General features: G+C 38.8%; 1 protein-coding gene across 2 annotated transcripts in view; it reads left to right on the plus strand.

The window, feature by feature from the left end:
- The window catches only part of PCCA (propionyl-CoA carboxylase subunit alpha), a 402236-nt gene that overhangs the window by 208694 nt on the left and 175724 nt on the right, over positions 1-17818 (plus strand). For both annotated transcript variants that reach the window (XM_077753890.1, XM_077753889.1), the window contains 2 exons: positions 1550-1660; positions 16400-16508. In XM_077753890.1, the coding sequence (XP_077610016.1) occupies positions 1550-1660; positions 16400-16508 (220 nt within the window). The remainder of the gene's footprint in view (positions 1-1549; positions 1661-16399; positions 16509-17818) is intronic.

Raw genomic sequence — 17818 nt, forward strand, 5'->3', positions numbered from 1 at the left:
TATTCAGTTTGATGAGTTTCGACATATGTATTCACTGTGAAGCCATCACCATAATCAGGATGCTGAACATTTCTATCACCTCCAAAAGTTTCCTCCTTGGCGTTTGCAGTCCTCTGTCTCTCTGTCCCTGACCCGGTGCAACCGGGTGATCTGCTTTCTGTCACTGTAGGTTGTTTAGCCTTTTCTGAAATTTTATATTACTGGACTCCTGCAGAAGTCTTTCAAAATTCAGCATAATTTTTTTGAGATTCATCCTTTTGTGTTTAGTAACCCCTGTCTTTTTATTGCTAAATAGAATTTCATTGTATGGACAAACCACACTTTGCTAATTCATTGACCTGTTGATGGACATTTAGATTGTTTCCAGATCTGACTATTGCAAATAAAGTAATAACTTATGTGTATAAGTGTTTGTATAGGTTACTTAGGAGTGACTTGTCTGAATCTTCTGTGTGAGGATATGTTTAACTCTTTAAGAAACTGCCAAGTAGTTCCAAAATGTTTGTGCCATTTATATCCTCACCACAGGGTGTGACAATTCTGCTGTTCCACGTCCACATTGATATGTGATATTTCTGTCTTCTGACCTTTAGCCACTTAAATTGGTTTTAGGAGGCATCTCATTGTATTTCGTTGATGATAGCAATGTTGAACAACTTTTTAGAAAATGTTTTATTTATTTTTGAGAGTGTACAAGTGGGGAAGGGGCAGAGAGAGGGGGACAGAGAATCCAAAGTGGGCTCTGCGCTGACAGCACTGAGCCCAGTGTGGGCCTCAAACTCACAAACCCTGAGATCACGACCTGAGCTGAAGTCAGATGTTCAACCAACTGAGCCATCCAGGCACTCTGAACAACTTTTTATTTGCATATTTTCTTTTGTGAAATGTGTTCAGCTCCATTGCCATTTTTTACATTGTCATCTTATTGTGCTCTAAGCATTCTTTATATATTCTAGATACAAGTTCTTTGTCTGATATATGTGTTGCCCACATTTTCTCTGCCTGTGGCTCGCCATTTTGTTTACTTGACTGTATCCTTTGAAGCAGACTTCTAAATTTTGATGAAGTACAATTTCCTTTTTTATGGCTCATGGTTTTTGTGTACTGCCTAAGAATCTGTTGCCTACCTCAAGATACCAGATTTTTCTCCTATGTTTCCCATAAGTCTTACAGTTTTAGGGCTTACTTTTAGGTTTGTGATCCAGTTTGGGTTAATTTTTGTTTATGGTATAAGTTAATGGTTGAAGTTCATTCTCTTTTTTTCCCAAATGGACGTCTAGTTGTACTAGTACCATTTACTGAAAAGACATTTATTTCCCTATTGAATTGACTTGGCAGTCACAAGATTCTCAGGCTTATGTTTAGTGTTTTATTGCTACCACAGATTTAGACCTTTTTTGTCGTTGCTTAAAGTCAAAGAGATGGATAATCTTACCTAGTTCTTGCTAGGTCATAAGACACAGATGATAAATTTCTCTAAATAATAAGGCTTAGGTATTTTAACTGACTCATTGTTCTCTAATTCCATCTGATATCTTCTTATTTTTAGGTGTTACACATAATATTGCGTTACTCCGAGAGGTGATAATCAACTCACGTTTTATAGAAGGAGACATCAACACTAAATTTCTTTCTGACATGTATCCTGATGGCTTTAAAGGTTTGTGTGCATTGAAGTATTTTACTATATTAAACTTATTACTTTTATACTTTATTATAATGTATAGTTTTTCTGTTTTAAAATTAAGGCCTTTGGTATATACTGTACTTGATTTATTAACAGAGTATCCTAGACTATTGACATTGATGATTAAAAAAACATTTTTTTTAAATGTTTGTTTTAGAGACAGAGCATGCTCAGGGGGCGGGAGGGCAGAGAGAGAGGGAGACACAGAATCTGAAGCAGGCTCCAGGCTCTGAGCTGTCAGCACAGAGCCCGACACAGGGCTTAAACCCACAAACTGAGAGATCATGACCTGAGCCGAGGTTGGACGCTTAACCGATTGTGCCACTAGGCACCCCTGATATTCATGGTTTTGAGTATTCATGAATGACTTATGAATGTGCAGTAATCCATAATTTTGTTGAGTGAGAAATTCAACTGTAATGAACATTTTGGACTCTCTTCTCTGCTGCCTTGCTATAGTTTAACCTCTAGCCCGATCAAGAGAAAAGATCAGAATTCTATTTTCAGGATTTCTGTATGGTTTAAGTCTGCTGGCCAATGCATCTGCGGTGGTCATGTGTCATGAAACAATAGGAGGCAACAGGTGAAAACTTGAGGGAACTTTTAGAGCAAACATGCTTGCATACATACATTTGTGGGTATGTCTATATGTGTACATAGATGTATTAGATCCCATTACCATGGAGAAGAAAATGAGGTATTTAAAGTTTGTAATTGAAGTTGATTACTATGTGCTATGTATTTAGCAGCAGAAAATGTTGCACATTTGCAAGGGAACTCAGAAATTTACTTAAAACTTAACATCACCATTTTCCGTGATAAACTTAATATATTACATTTCTGTTTTGATAGGGAATTATCAGCATAGACACTGTAATTCTATTAATGCTTATATAAGATAGGAACAGAGTTATAAAAATTGTTAGAAGTTGTGAGAAGGACCATTAGCAATTATTTAATCTCAATTATTTAATCTCTTTATTTTCCATGTGAGGAAACCAAAGCTCAGAGACCTTGATAAGGCTAAATGGCCAGTAGTATAATAAAGCCAGAAGCTGAACTTAGAGTTTCCATCTCCTATTTTGGTATCATTCAATTGTGCCAGGATTCACAATCACAAATCATACAGGTTTTCAGAGTATGCTGTATGTTGTTGTTGTAGAATACCTGTCAGCACTTTAAAAGTACACACCTTACTTTGCCATTCTTAATGTGGAGCTCTTACTGTCTTCCCTCACATTATTCTCTGGTCAGTCCTTCTCTGAATGGCTGCTATCACTTGTTCTTCAGATTACTCTGTTTCCTCCTTCCTATTTTTCCCTAGAACAAGTATCTGATATTTTAAACTGTATCATCTTTGATTGTTTGATATATGTGCCTGAAAAAGACAGCAGGAAGTGGCCACTGAAGTTAATCCAGGATCTTCTCCGTATGTTTGAGGCCAGGTCATTTTGTCCCTTTGGGATTACCCGTCTGCTTCCCATCTGTCCAGCTCTCCTAGGCAGTGTTCACAGTCAAGGACGTGTTTTTGTGACTGCATTAAAATTTTCTATTATGTGTGTTTATTATCCCAAATATGTTTGTGGTCTAGGACAGAGTTACTAACGGTTCTAAGGTTAACCTTTGGAATGACTGTGCCTGAAACTAAAAACTAGGATGCACAAGAATGTATTCTTCATGTCTGCTTATTAGATTCTCATGTTGAAAAGCTGCTGTCCATTTATTTGAAAAATAAATGAAAACTGGGGAAGATGTTATTTTGACTCTGGAGTAAAGGGAAAATGAGGAAGAAGATATTTTAAGAATTATAATTTCAAGTGGCCTGTAATGAACATTTTGGACTCTTTTCTCTATTGCCTTGCTACAGTTTAACCTTTAGCCCCATCAAAAGAAAAGATCAGAATTACTTTTCTCTTCTGGAAAGTTGCAGGTTTTTACCAAAAACTGGATTCAACACAAGTGATATACCATTAATTATACCTTTCTCTTTTCCATTAAATTTAGTCAAGTCAAATTTAGTATTTCTGTTCCTTTAAAAGTGGCGTAACCAAATCAGTAGGAGTTTGCTCATGGGTGAGTCATAGGTAGACACCCCACCATGGTTTCTGTTGCACAGAGCTGTGTAACAAGATAATTAAAATACAGTACAATACAATACAATAAAATAAAGGGAACTTAATTTGCAGCAAATGAGGAGATCATGGGGAATAACTTCCAAAGCTGTGCCTGTCTGAGCAAGGGTGAATCAGTTACTTTAAATAAGGGTTAGGATGAATATTTAGACACGGAGCCTCGTCTTTGTATGTAAAGGCAGGCATAAAGTCTCATATGTGCCATAAGGAAACAAACCTGTGTATACATTGTTTGTTATGTAAATAAGGCTTGTTCCTCCTTTGGTGGAGATTTTAGATAATGAGGTAAAGGTAACTGTCAGTCATTCCAATGCCCATCTGTGCAGTTACAAGTTGGGGGTAGGGGGTGGTGGCGTGGTTAGTTTTAAACTGGTCTGGGTGGTCTGATTGGTTGGTACTCTTTGGGCAGTTGTTATTGCTTTGGGGGTAGTTTTGGTTTCTGTCACAGATTATCCCTATAGGGTCTTTTGTCTAAGTCAAGAGGTAAGCTGGGAAGAAGAGCGTAAGGAAAAACGGGGACAAAGGCTAGTGGGCACTAGCAGGTGGGCAGTGCAGGTCATGTCTTGGGGTCTAGCTAGTGATAGTGGTAAAATGAAATTTGGGCGTTGCCTTTGAGAATTCAGTCATTAAAATCATTCACCAGATAACTGGTGTAGGCTCTAGAAGAAAATAGAAAACAAATAATACATATTCCCTGCACTTAAGAAGCTTATATTTACAAGGGTAATAAATATGTAAAAAACTAACCACAGAGAAAAACCACTTCCAAGTCAGAGGATCAGGGATGGCTTCAAGGATGAGGTAGCACTTAGACCGCTGCGGCACCTCACCAGGGCGGATCTGGGGTGCTGCTCCTCTGTGCCCAATCCATCCTCTCTGACGTGATGCCCGTAGTTTGAAATCAGCCTTGGAGAAAGTATTTACAGTGAGGAAACCATCAAAACCTGCACACTGGTGCGTTTCTTCATCCTTCACTCCCGAGTTGATTGTTAATCATTCACCAGCATACCAGTGCCTGGTCCTTTGCCCAGAATATACAAAGGAAAAGGCTTACCATGTATGGAGGAAGACCTAGAAGAATCGCTGAGGACAGGCCGTGCTATGTTAGAATTCCTATAGGAGTAAGTGGCAGAGCTTACTGAAAAATGGTAAGAACATTTAAGGACATTAAATTAGAAGAGAAAGACCTCAATAAACTATAAAACCTCTGATTTTTAGAAGTATTTCAGCAAAGTGAAAGGTGGGATGGTCACTTTAAAATTTTTTTAAATGTTTTGGGGCGCCTGGGTGGCTTAGTCGGTTAAGCATCCGACTTTCGCTTAGGTCATGATCTCGCGGTTCGTGGGTTCGGGCCCCGCGTCGGGCTCTGTGCTGACTGCCAGCTCGGAGCCTGGAGCCTGTTTCAGTCTGTGACTCCCTCTCTCTCTGACCCTCCCCTGCTCATGCTGTCTCTCTCTCTCTGTCTCTCTCTCTCTCTCTCAGAAATAAATAAAAAAAATGTTTTTTTTAAAGATCATGACTTGAGCCAAAGTCGATTGGTTAACCTACTGAGCCCGGATGGTCACTTTTAAGAACCAAATTACTGGCCCTAAGGAATAAATGGAAATTTCTCAAAATATGTAGTTAAAAGGTAAAGAGAATGAAATGTGTGAAATAAGAGATGTGAAGGGATAGTCCAAGAGAATTTGTGCATATGTAACAGTTTCATGAAGAGAAGATAGACAAAGGAATAATTAATTATAAAATTTTAAACGAAATAATGGAGATTTTTTTTCCACTGTTCTTGAGAAAGCCTTGATGTGTTGTTGCAAAGATTCACTAAGTTTCAGACAAGATTAATGAAAAAAAGTAACTCTTCTAGGTATATCAAGAGCAAAAAAATCTTTAAATCTTCTAGAAAGAAAAAAAACCACCAAATTGTATGCAGAGAATGTAGAATGAGATCATCTTATAAGCTGGAAATTAGAAAATCTTAAAATACCTGCTTCATTAGAAAGTACTTGACCCAAGAGGTACTATACCCAACTAACATATCTTTCATTTCTCAATTATGAAAAGAGATTTTATTTATTTAAAATTTTTTTAAGTTTATTTATTTATTTTGAGAGAGAGGGAGAGATAGTGAGAGTAGGGGAGGGGCAGAGAGAGGAAGACAGAGAACACCAAGCAGGCTCCATGCTGCCAGTACAGAGCTTGACCTGAGGCTTGAACCTATGAAACCATGAGATCATGACCTGAACCAAAACCAAGAGTTGGACGCTTAACTGACTGAGCCACCCAGGCACCATGAAAAGAGGTTTTAAAATAAAGATTCAGAAATATGTCATTATATCTTTTGAGGAAATTGAAGAATGTGTTTTAACCAGTTTGAAGTAAAGATGATAGCTTAACTATACACATTTTTTTCTAATCAGTGAATTGAAGTTTTTATTATTTTTATTTTTACTATTTTATTTTATTTTTTTTAATGTTTTATTTATTTCTAGGAGAGAGAGAGAGACAGCATGAGCAGGGGAGGGTCAGAGAGAGAGGGAGTCACAGACGGAAACAGGCTCCAGGCTCTGAGCTGGCAGTCAGCACAGAGCCCGACGCGGGGCTCAAACCTACGAACCGCGAGATCAAGACCCAAGCGAAAGTCGGACGCTTAACCGACTAAGCCACCCAGGCGCCCCTTATTTTTACTATTTTAAGTAGGCTTCATACTCAACGTGGGGCTTGAGCTCACTGCCCTGAGATCAAGAGTTGCAGCTCCACTGACTGAGCCAGCCAGGTGCCCTGAATTGAGTTGTGTGTATGTGTGGGTGTGTGTGTTTTGAAAGACACAAGCCCATAAGGAAAAGTAGAGAAGATATTATTCTTGAAAATGAAGAACCAAAACATGATTCTTAACTGACTTAGCAACCTAAGAAAGTTGAATCCTAATCTGACAATGTGAAAAACTGGGAAGTCGCTCATTAACACCGTGGAACCCTTCAGTAGTCTTAGCCCTTATTTAAGTGTCAGGAAGCTTGGGAAATTTCCAAAGGTAGGACTATTGATCTAAAAATCTCTGGAAAAATTTTCCATATCCTCTCCTTCACTCTTTAGAGGAGGGTGGCCCTCTCCTCCCCCCTGGCAAAGACTTTGAGATTCTTCTCTATGGAGAATAAGATGCCCTTTACCCCAGGGACACCAGGCACAGTTGGACAGAGGATTGAGTGAATGTGGACATACTGAATGTGGTGACTCCCTTCTCACAACCTGTGTTCCCCACTTGGTTCCCAGAGGACTGACAGGTAGACAGGTACTCGCAGGCACAGTAGTGGAATATCTTTCTCTGACAAATCTCACTGGCCATAGAGAGATTCCCTAAGATCCCCCAGTCCGTGAAGCCTACACATGAAGCAAACAGTCAGCAAAGCCACAGCCCACAAAGAGAGAACATGCATAGCTCAGGATGAGGACATCTGTTAGCATCATTTAAGACGACACTAGTTTGAAAGGGAATCCCCAGAGGACTGTTAAAAATAGATGATAGAACTAAAGCCACTTAGGAGAACACTGATCGGGCTTCTGAAAAACTGGGCCATGCACATGGGGTGGTAATAGCAGGAGGTTTGCAGAGGTGTATCACAGACCTTGTGGTTGCTACTGTGTGATGTGACCTGCTCGTAGTACCTACCAACTTAATGAGTAAGGGCAGGAGAGCCTAAACCTTGTTTGAAGTTTGGGAATTTTGTGGGAGATTCTCTCCCCACACTCCCCAACTCCTACAAAGGCTAAGAAGGTGAGGGATAATTGTGAGGAGGGAGTTTTTCTCCTTTCTTTCACAAATATGTAGTGAACCTGTTAGATTAGAGGTAGTGTCTAGGGTTTGGGGATACTGAAAAGTATTATTTTTTTTTAATGTTTATTTTTGAGACAAAGAGAAAGCATGGGGGAAGGACAAAGGATCTGAAGCAGGCTCTGTATGGACAGCAGAGAGCCCGATGCAGGTCTTGAACTCACACACTATAATATCATGATCTGAACCAAAGTCTGACGCTTAACTGACAGGGCCACCCAGGTGCCCCCTGGAAAGTATTTTTAAAAGCCCAAGGGTTTAAAACATATTTTTTTAATGTTTATTTTTTAGAGAGTGAGAGACAGAGAGAGCATGCGCACGCAGGGGAGGGGCAGAGAGAGGGAGATACAGAATCCAAAGCAGGCTCCAGGCGCTGAGCTGTCAACACAGAGCCTGATGTGGGGCTCAAACCCACAAACTGAGAGATCATGACCTGTGCCAAAGTCAGACGCTTAACTGACTGAGCCACCCAGGCATCTCCAAAAGGCCTAAGGGGGTTTTTAAATCAAGGCCTGTACCTTTTCCCAACCTTGTTTTCTGTGATACAGTAGAGATTTCAAGCCTTAATGCTCTTGAAGGTTTCAAAAGATGGGCTTGAGAAACCCTTAGAACTCTTCCCAGGCTAGGGTTCTAACTTTTACGTGGAAGTGACTCGTGGCTATTGCTCTTGCTAGAGGGTGCGAGGTTGCATCTGCATGCCAGGCTGGAGGTTCTCAGTCTCTCTGCCACCTTACTCTTTGGACCCCATGGACTCCAGGGTCATGCTTGTGAATCTTCTCAATCAGGGTTGGCAGAGATGAAACACAAGAGTCAGGTTGAAGTGTTCTCTTTGTTTACCTTCACACTTGAGAAAGGGATAGGAAGACTCTAAAAGAATTTAAATACGCTTTGCATCTCAAAATTCTAGGTGCTTAGGATTCATCAGTAAGTGGAAACAGGTGCTGCCCACGTGGGGTTTGCATCGCCAGGAGTTAGTGGGCAGCATGCTTTCCCAACCCCTTCACCTCAACTCTGCAGGTGTTTGCACATGTAAAGCTGCTCATGGTCAGTACACTGTACTTGCCCTAGCTTGTTCGCCTAAAGCTGGGAATTGATGCAGGCACGCCAACCCCCTTGGCCCGAACTGCTGTCCTCTAGTCTGGACTCAGAGTAGCCTTCTCACAGGCCTCCGTACTGCCTCCATTGCACTTTGTAATTCATCTTCACCCAGCTGCCAGAGTTCACTGTTAGAACCAAATCCTGTCTTCCCCCTCCTTTACTTTGAAAGCCTTCAGTGAATGAAAGGCTAAGCAAATAGCAGTGTACCCATGCTATAGAATACTACTCAGTGTGAGAATGGAAGAAACTCTGATTCACTCAAAAGCGTGGGTGAATCTCAAAACTACTGGGTGCAAGAGAAGCTAGACATGAAAGAGTACTTGCTATCTGCTTCCGTTTAAGTGAAACTAGAAAAGAATGTAATTGCTCGAGGTCAGGGAGGGAAAGGAGGTACAGAGGTATTGATTGGAAAGAGATGCAAAGGAGTATTTTGGAGTAACAGAAAATTCTATATAGATTGTTGTGGTGTTTCTATGGGCATACACATTTGTCAAAACTCCATTGAATCGCTCATTTAAAATGGACCCGTTTATTGTATGCAAATTGTAACTCAAAGTTAAAAAAACCTAAATTTGTTAATGGTCTCCATTACAGTTAGAATAAAATAAAAAGTGATGGTTTACAAAAAAAGTAGGTGCTAAAAAGCTGTTGGCTGAAAATTCAGTGCCTTTTCTAATTAAAAATTCTTTGAAATCAAAATAAAATAAAATTTGTTTAAAAACCTACTTAATGAAAACTAAAACCTAGTTTTAAATGACAAAATGCTAAAATAATTTTCCTTAAAATCAGGAACAAATGAATTCTGTAAAATGACTGTTATTATCAATCATTTTTATTGCTTTGGAATATCAAAAAGACCAAAACCAAGTTGGTTTAAATATTTTGAAAAGAAGAGAGAAAATTTTTCTTATTCCATATGTAATTATGTCCCTAGAAAACCCAGAAGATACTACTAAAAATTTCTAGACTTAAAAAGGCATGTTTGACAAGGTGGCTGAATCCAGTAAGATAAACATGCATAGTTAATATCTCTTCACTATGTTAGTAAGAGCCAGCTTGAAATGAACCCTGTTCGTATTAACCGTAGTGTCTTGTAAAATAGTCGAGAGAAATTTAATAGGAAAGATATAGAACCTATAGGATTCTCTAAGCTATAAAAATCTTGTTGAGAAAGATGTGAACAGATGGAAAAACATCAGTTATTTATTTTCCTTCAAATTTTTATTTAAGTTCAAGTTAGCTAACACATAGTATAGTATTGGTTTCCAGTAGTAGAATTTAGTGATTCATTGAGTAGCCAGTAGTCATCACTAGTGCCCTCATCCATTTAGCCCACACGCCCACCGACCTCTAGAAACACTCAGTTTATTCTCTATGGTTAAGAGTCTCTTATGGTTTGCTTCCCTCTCTGTTTTCATCTTATTTTATTTTTCATTCTCTTCTCCTATATTCATCAGTTTTGTTTCTTAAATTCCATTTATGAGTGAAATCATATGGTATTTGTCTTTCTCTGGCTGACTTATTTTGCTTAGCATAAAACACTGTAGCTCTACCCATGTTGTTGCAAATGGCAAGATTTCATTCTTTTTGATGGCTGATCAGTATTCCACTGTGTGTACACACACACACACACACACACACACACACACACACACACACTCTACGCCTTCTTTATCCATTCATCAGTCCATGGATATTTGGGCTCATTCTTTCCATAATTTGGCTATTGGCGATAGTGCTGCTGTACATACTGGGGTGCATGTGACCCTTCAAATGACTATTTTTGTATAGTTTGGATGAATAGCTAGTAGTGTACTTGCTGGGTCTTGGGTAGTTCTATTTTTTACTTTTTGATGAACCTCCATACTGTTTTCTAGAGTGGCTGTACCAGTTTGCATTCCCACCAGCAACATAAGAGGGTTCCTCTTTCTCCACATCCTCACCAACATCTGTTGTTTTCTGAGTTGTTAAATTTTAAACATATGTTATTGTTTGGGGATTCAAATGGTGTAGGAGTGCCATTCTATCTCAAATTGATACACAGACTTTATGTCATTCCAGTTAGACTCACAAGGTCCACTACATTAAATGATTTAAAAGATTATATGTATGCATAAATTTCTGAAAATATTAAAGAAAATTATGAAGAATGGTAGAGGAAAATTGGCCTTCCATGGATTAAAATCTATCGCTAAGCTCTATATCTAAACAATATGATATAAAGTGACAGAATGGGGGGCGCCTGGGTAGCTCAGTCCATTAAGCATCTGACTCTTGATTTCTCCTCAGGTCATGATCTCATGGTTTGTGGGATGGAGCCCCACGTTAGGTTCTGCACTGACAGCAGAGCCTGCCTGGGATTCTCCTGTCTGCTCTCTCTACTTCTCCTCCTCCCACTCATACTTTCTCTATCTGTAAAGAAATAAACAAACATTTAAAAAAATAAAGTTTAAGAATGGAAGTATTTGAAAGGAAACAAAAAATATGGTTAAATATGTCAGTGTAATGGAATAGGGAGCTCATAAGCAGAAATTAGTATATGTGGGAATTTTTCCTCTTACTATATATGAAATGTTAGAACCTTCTTTTATGCCAAATTTTAAAAAATTGAGTCCCAGGTAAAGAGTAACTGTAAAACATAAAAACAATTAGAATAAAACTGAGGAGTCTAGTTACTACCTACACATTGGAATGATCTTTTAAAAGAGTGGTGTAAAGATGTCTAAAGAAAACCCATGATATGACTGTGTTTTATAAAATTTTTCTGTATAGTGTTCTGTAAAACTTCTGTTTGTTTTTGTCTTTGGCAAAGTACTAAGTGCTGATTGAGTATTTTTAAAGAATTCTAAATGGCCCATAAACTTGAAATTGAAAGCTGTTTTAAAAAAATTAGTTTTCATTTAAAATTATTTTGTATGGCCAGTGTCCATTAAATAGCTAAAACATAGATTATTTTTGGATTTCATATGTCAGTCATAAATTACTTGTTGAAACTTTACAGCTGGATGTTTTGTAAGTTAAAAAAATTACCATGTCTATAATATACTTTGGAACCTATAAGGATAGCAAATATAACTACTTTCTAAAAATTTAAATGAGTATTTTACATATATACTGTCATGTAACATATTGATCAATATTAGACTATATGCACTCTAATAATGTATTGAGCCATAGGATGATTATTTAACCTCTAGGCACAGACTACCTCAACATGGTTCTGATATTAGACTAAGCCCTTTACATAAAAAAAAAATTTTTTTTAAATGTTTATTCATGGGGCGCCTGGGTGGCTTAGTCGGTTAAGCGTCCGACTTTCGCTTAGGTCATGATCTCGCGGTTCGTGGGTTCGAGCCCCGCATCGGGCTCTGTGCTGACTGCCAGCTCAGAGCCTGGAGCCTGTTTCAATCTGTGACTCCCTCTCTCTCTGACCCTCCCCTGCTCATGCTGTCTCTCTCTCTCTCCTAGAAAAACAAACAAACAAAAAAATTAAATGTTTATTCATTTTTTGGAAGACAGAGCAGGGGAGGGACAGAGAGAGAGGGAGACATGAAGAAGGCTCCAGGCCCTGAGCTGTCAACACAGAGCCTGACACAGAGCTCGAACTCACAAACTGTGAGATCATGACCTGAGCTGAAGTCAGATACTTAACCAACTAAGCCACCTGGGCACCCCAAGCCCTTTACATTTTTAAGTCTTTTATCTCACAATTTGTGAAGGTTACCATTTTAAGAAAAGAACTGAAAAAATCTGTCCGATTTTTTTTAGGTGTGTACAAAAGAAAGTGATTATGATAATGAAAATCATAATCTCTAATTAGAGATGGTATGATGGGGCCCCTGGGTGGCTCAGTTGTTGAGTGTCCAACTATAGCTCAAGTCATAATCTTGCGATTTGTGAGTTCAAGCCGCATGTCGGGCTCTGTGCTGACAGCTGGGAGCCTAGATCCTGCTTTGGATTCTGTCTTCCTCTCTCTCCGCCCCTCCCCCACTCAGTCTGTCTCTCTCTCAAAAATAAATACACATTTTAAAGAATGCTAAAAAAAAAAGATGGTATGAGATCCATCTCACGTCAAGAACTTTGAAGGAACTATACGTGGTTAGCCTTGAGAACAGGAGACTCTTTAATATGAAATAATACAGCTGTCATCAGCTTTGCCCAGCTGTTGAGCCCTGTGCACTGATCTGTGTTTATTTGTGGACTGTTTCTAGCACAAAATGGGTTACTTTTGTAATTCGTAGAGCGTACTATATGTCTATCACTCTGGTAAAAGTGTCAGGTGATGAACTAATCATCATCTTAAACCTAAGATTCAATCAGGGCCCCTTTCTGCCTTGGGCCTGCTCTCAGGTCCAGGTGGTTCAGCTGGATTTTAGTCTAATTTAGTTAGAAACAACATTTGGAACATGATTGCAAGACACCAGGGCCAGCTGGGCCAGAGATTTCACCAAGGGAAAAATCAGAGGGCATAGTAATGAAGAACATTCGGAAGAAGTCTGGGTTTCCGACCCAGGGCCAACATGTGTGGGCATCAGGCCATAAGAGAACAACAGGAGTCAAGGCCCCTCTGATCTGTGATCAAGAGTAGCCTTATGCTAGAACTATTATCATAAGAATAGTTACGATAAAGTACCTTCTACACTGCCACTTTGGACCTGAATACTGTCCTTTCAATGTGGCTAGATATTCCAAGGATGGTCAAGATATAAAACCATTTTAACGAGTGGCAGAGTGTAGAACTGCAGTCTATATCCTTTAAGATTGATAACGTATAATCATAGCAAAGAACAGAATTAGAATAGACTTACTCGATGTTACTTCAGATTGGAAAAGTTGGGTGAAAGTCACAAAGAAACAGTTTGACTCAGAGCTCCTGAATGGTTCAGTTAGTTGAGCGTCCAACTCTCGATTTCAGCTCAGATCATGATCCCAGGTTCGTAGGGTTGAGCCCTTTTTGGGGCTCTGTGCTGAGTGTGGAGGCTGCTTGCGATTCTGTCTCTCCCTCTGCCTCTCCCCCACTTGTTATCTCTCTCTCTCTCTCAAAATCTAAAAAAAGTTTATAGAAACAGTCTGATTCAGTATGAAAAGTAACCATCTATTTAGAAATCTTTGTCACTTTCCAGCTGTTGGAGTACTATCGATTCTAGATAACCATGTATCTAACAGTGCTGTAGAAGGGACCCTTGCACTGCATGGAGGATCAGACAGATCGTCTTTGCAGCACTCACTCTGTTAAAATTACCTGAGAGACTCTTTTTTTTTTTTTTATAAAGGCTTCCTTTAATTTCTTTTTTTTTTTTTTTAAATGTTTTATTTATTTCTAGGAGAGAGAGACAGCGTGAGCAGGGGAGGGTCAGAGAGAGAGGGAGTCACAGACTGAAACAGGCTCCAGGCTCCGAGCTGGCAGTCAGCACAGAGCCCGACGCGGGGCTCGAACCCACAAACCGCGAGATCATGACCTAAGCGAAAGTCGGACGCTTAACCGACTAAGCCACCCAGGCGCCCCATACCTGAGAGACTCTTAAGTTGTAGAAATGAAATTGTAGAAGTAGGTAAGTTTTCAGCAGGCTTATATCAGATAGAAATTTGGTGCTGAAATTTGCAAATCTGTTCCAGTATCAGTAAAAGGATTAACATTCATATATACATTGTGTCAATATCTCTGTGAGATGTAGTAATGGTGAGTTTTATTTGGGAATCTCCTTTCCCAATATTATCTTAGTGCAGCTAGTAATTAGACCAAGTGAGACACTGAACCAGTGTCCTACAGTTGAAAGGATTCTCATAATGTATTGCCTTTTTTTCCTGCTGATGATACACAATGTGCAAATGTGTCTAGAGTAGTGAGTATTTGAACCACTGTAGGAAATCTCTTCTGATCATGATTTAGTGTACACACATCCATGAAATACTCGGTATGCAAAGTTTTCACATAATTTGTCTTTCTGCTCATGACCCACCAAAGTGGCCTCATGAACTACTTAAGTGGTTTGTATTACACAGTTTGATAAACATGTGTCTAAAATAGTTCTTCAAACTGAGATTTGTAGACATGCAGCATCAGCACCACCCAGAAGCTTGTTAGAAATGCAAGTTTCGGGGCGCTTTGGTGGCTCAGTCGGTTAATCATTCGACTTTGGCTCAGGTTATGATCTTACAGTTTGTGGTTTCGAGCCCCGTGTTGGGCTCTGTGCTGACAGCTAGCTCAGAGCCTGGAGCCTGCTTCAGATTCTGTATCTCCCTCTCTCTCTCTGACCCTCCCCTGCTCACACTGCCTCTCTCTCTCTCTCAGAAATAAATAAAACATTAAACTAAAAAAAAAGAAATGCAAGTTTTTGGGCTGCATCCTAGACTTACTATCATTCAGTGTCTGCAGATGAAACACAGGAATCTCTGCTTTAATGCAGGTGATTCTGATGTGTAGTGAAGCCGGAGATCATTTTACTGGTCCTCTTTATACTCCAAAGAGCTTTTGTGGTTATATCCATTGATAGCTACTGTATTATAAATGAAAACTTAGGAGCTTCAGGGGAGCCTGGGTGGCTCAGTCAGTTAAGTGTTCAACTCCTGATTTTAGCTCAGGTCATGATTCCCCAGTTTGTGGGATTGAGGCCACCCCCATCAATTGAGGCCACCCTCTTCCCCACAATAGTGCAGAGCCTGCTTGGAATTCTCTCCCTTTCTGCTCCTCCCCTGCTAGCACATGTGTTCCCTATTTCTCTCAAAATAAATAAACATTAAAAAAAGAAGGGCGCCTGGGTGGTTCAGTCAGTTAAGCATCTGACTTTGGCTCAGGTCATGATCCCACAGTTAGTGGGTTCAGGTTCCATGTCCAGCTCAGCAGTGCGGAGCCTGCTTTGGACTCTCTATCACCCTCTTTTTCTGCCCCTCCATAGCTCGCTCTCTCGCGCTCTCGCTCTTTCTCTCTCTCTCTCTCTCTCTCTCTCACACACACACACACACACACACACACACAGACACAAGTATTAAAAATAATTTAAAACATTTTTTAAAAAGAAAAACATTGGGAGCTTTAAAAATATTTATTTTTATTTTTATTTTTTAAAATTTATGTTTAAAGTACCAATAATAAGTCCATTATATATTGACATCAGAGCAATGATGTCACCACACATATATCTCTTGGATCAGGGGGTGGGAAAGCAAATTAATTGTAGCATTATTATGAAAGTAGTTTGAGCCTTGCAGCCCTCGAAGGTTCTTGGGGACTCCTGATAGCCCATAGGACCCATTTTGAGAGGTGCTGTTGTAGACTGTATGTTTTGAGAAGACTAAGACCAAATTTTTGTAATCCTCAGGTAGGGTAAGTATGGAATCATATGAGACATTTTCATGGCTACTTAAGTACTAGAGACCATCAGGAACTTTTCAAAGCCTGTAAGCTTGCAGTTTATCCAGGCCATTGAGGGGTCTATTACCAAATCCTTATAACTAATTGATAGGGTCACTTGGGTTTTTTGGTCTTATTTGAATAATCTTGTTCTCTTCCCTCCCCAGTGTTTGCCCCAGTGTCTGGGATAATACTATCTCTATAATAGATGTTTGATAAAATACTTATTTGAATGACTAATAATTCTGTAAGATTGAGGCACTAAATGTTAACATGATGTATGTGATTGATTGATTGATTTCCCTCAGGACACCAGTTAACTGAGAATGAGAGAAACCAGCTATTGGCGATAGCATCATCATTGTTCGTGGCATTCCAACTAAGAGCACAACGTTTTCAAGAACATGAAAGTTCAAGGTATGTTAGATTGTTTAAAACAGCATAAATGAGCATAAAAACACTGATAATCTGATCATAGAAAATAGCTGATAAGTTATCCTCTTTTATAAAGAGACTGTTCAGAACTTTCCCTCATGGTTTAACTGGGTAGTTTGATTTTTTTTTATTACTGATATTCTGACTGTGTGAGGCCTGCTTGGGATTCTATAAACAAACAAACAAACAAACATTAAAAATATTCTTAAAATCATCAAAAAGAAAATAGGTGATAAATGGTATAATTGGTCATAGTTCTGAATCTTGTGAGTGTTTGGAGAAGTATAATAAAAATCACACTGTTTAAAAGTGGTATTGCTTCTATTTTGTTCAAATGATTTTTTTAATTCAGAAAAAAGGATCTTGACCCTGCAAATTTCGACATTATTAGAGGTAAGAAGATACTCTGAAGCCCTGTGGAATATGTGTTTAAGTAATTTGTATTTATTATTTTTGTTTTATAACTTCATTTGTTAATCTTAAACAAAGTTTTGAAAAGTGTTACAGTACAAAAAATTAGGATTGAATATGAGCAGTTGAAATGCACATATATATATAAGAAATTCATTTATAAGATACCAGAAGGAGTTAACAGCAGGTTGAGTTAGTTATTTGTGAGCCCTAAGTATACCTTTTAGTTTCCTCCTAATGTAAGTGAAAGAAAAAATATCCTTTATATCACAAGGGCAAACAAAACAAAGTCATTATGACATTACTGCCTCTAAGTGACAGAATTACTTAATATGAATGTCTGTGTCCTTGCTAGCATAATACTACTTTGGTGAGTACAGTCTATTAGTTGCTAGAGTGATGTTGTTGATAAAACTGTGTCACTTCAACTTTTTTTTCCCATTCTTTTTGCTTTTCCATAAGAGAAAGAACAAAGATAAAAATGGCAGGTGACTGAGAGCTCTGAAGAACACAGATCAGAAATTCAGATTACCCCCTGAAGAAGTAGGTAGAGGAAAAGTAAATTGGGTTTTGCCTGTATCTTAATGGCTAACTTTTTTCTTAGAAAATCTTGGAATAAATAGTACTTTTCATTTGTTCTAATTCTCAAGAGAAGGTATAGGAAGCTTAATTGATGATATTTTTTTCCTACCTTTTTTTTAATTGAAGTATAGTTGACATACAATGTTATATTAGTTTCAGGTATACAGCATATTGATTGAACAGCTCTATAATATATGCTATAAACATATAACACCGTAAACAGAGTAACCGTCTGTCATCATACAACACTCTTACAATACCATTGACTATATTCCATATGCTGTAGCTTTCATATGGAC

The sequence above is a fragment of the Crocuta crocuta genome, unplaced genomic scaffold (genome assembly GCF_008692635.1).
Source record: "Crocuta crocuta isolate KB4526 unplaced genomic scaffold, BGI_CrCroc_1.0 scaffold31, whole genome shotgun sequence".
Lineage (NCBI taxonomy): Eukaryota > Metazoa > Chordata > Mammalia > Carnivora > Hyaenidae > Crocuta > Crocuta crocuta.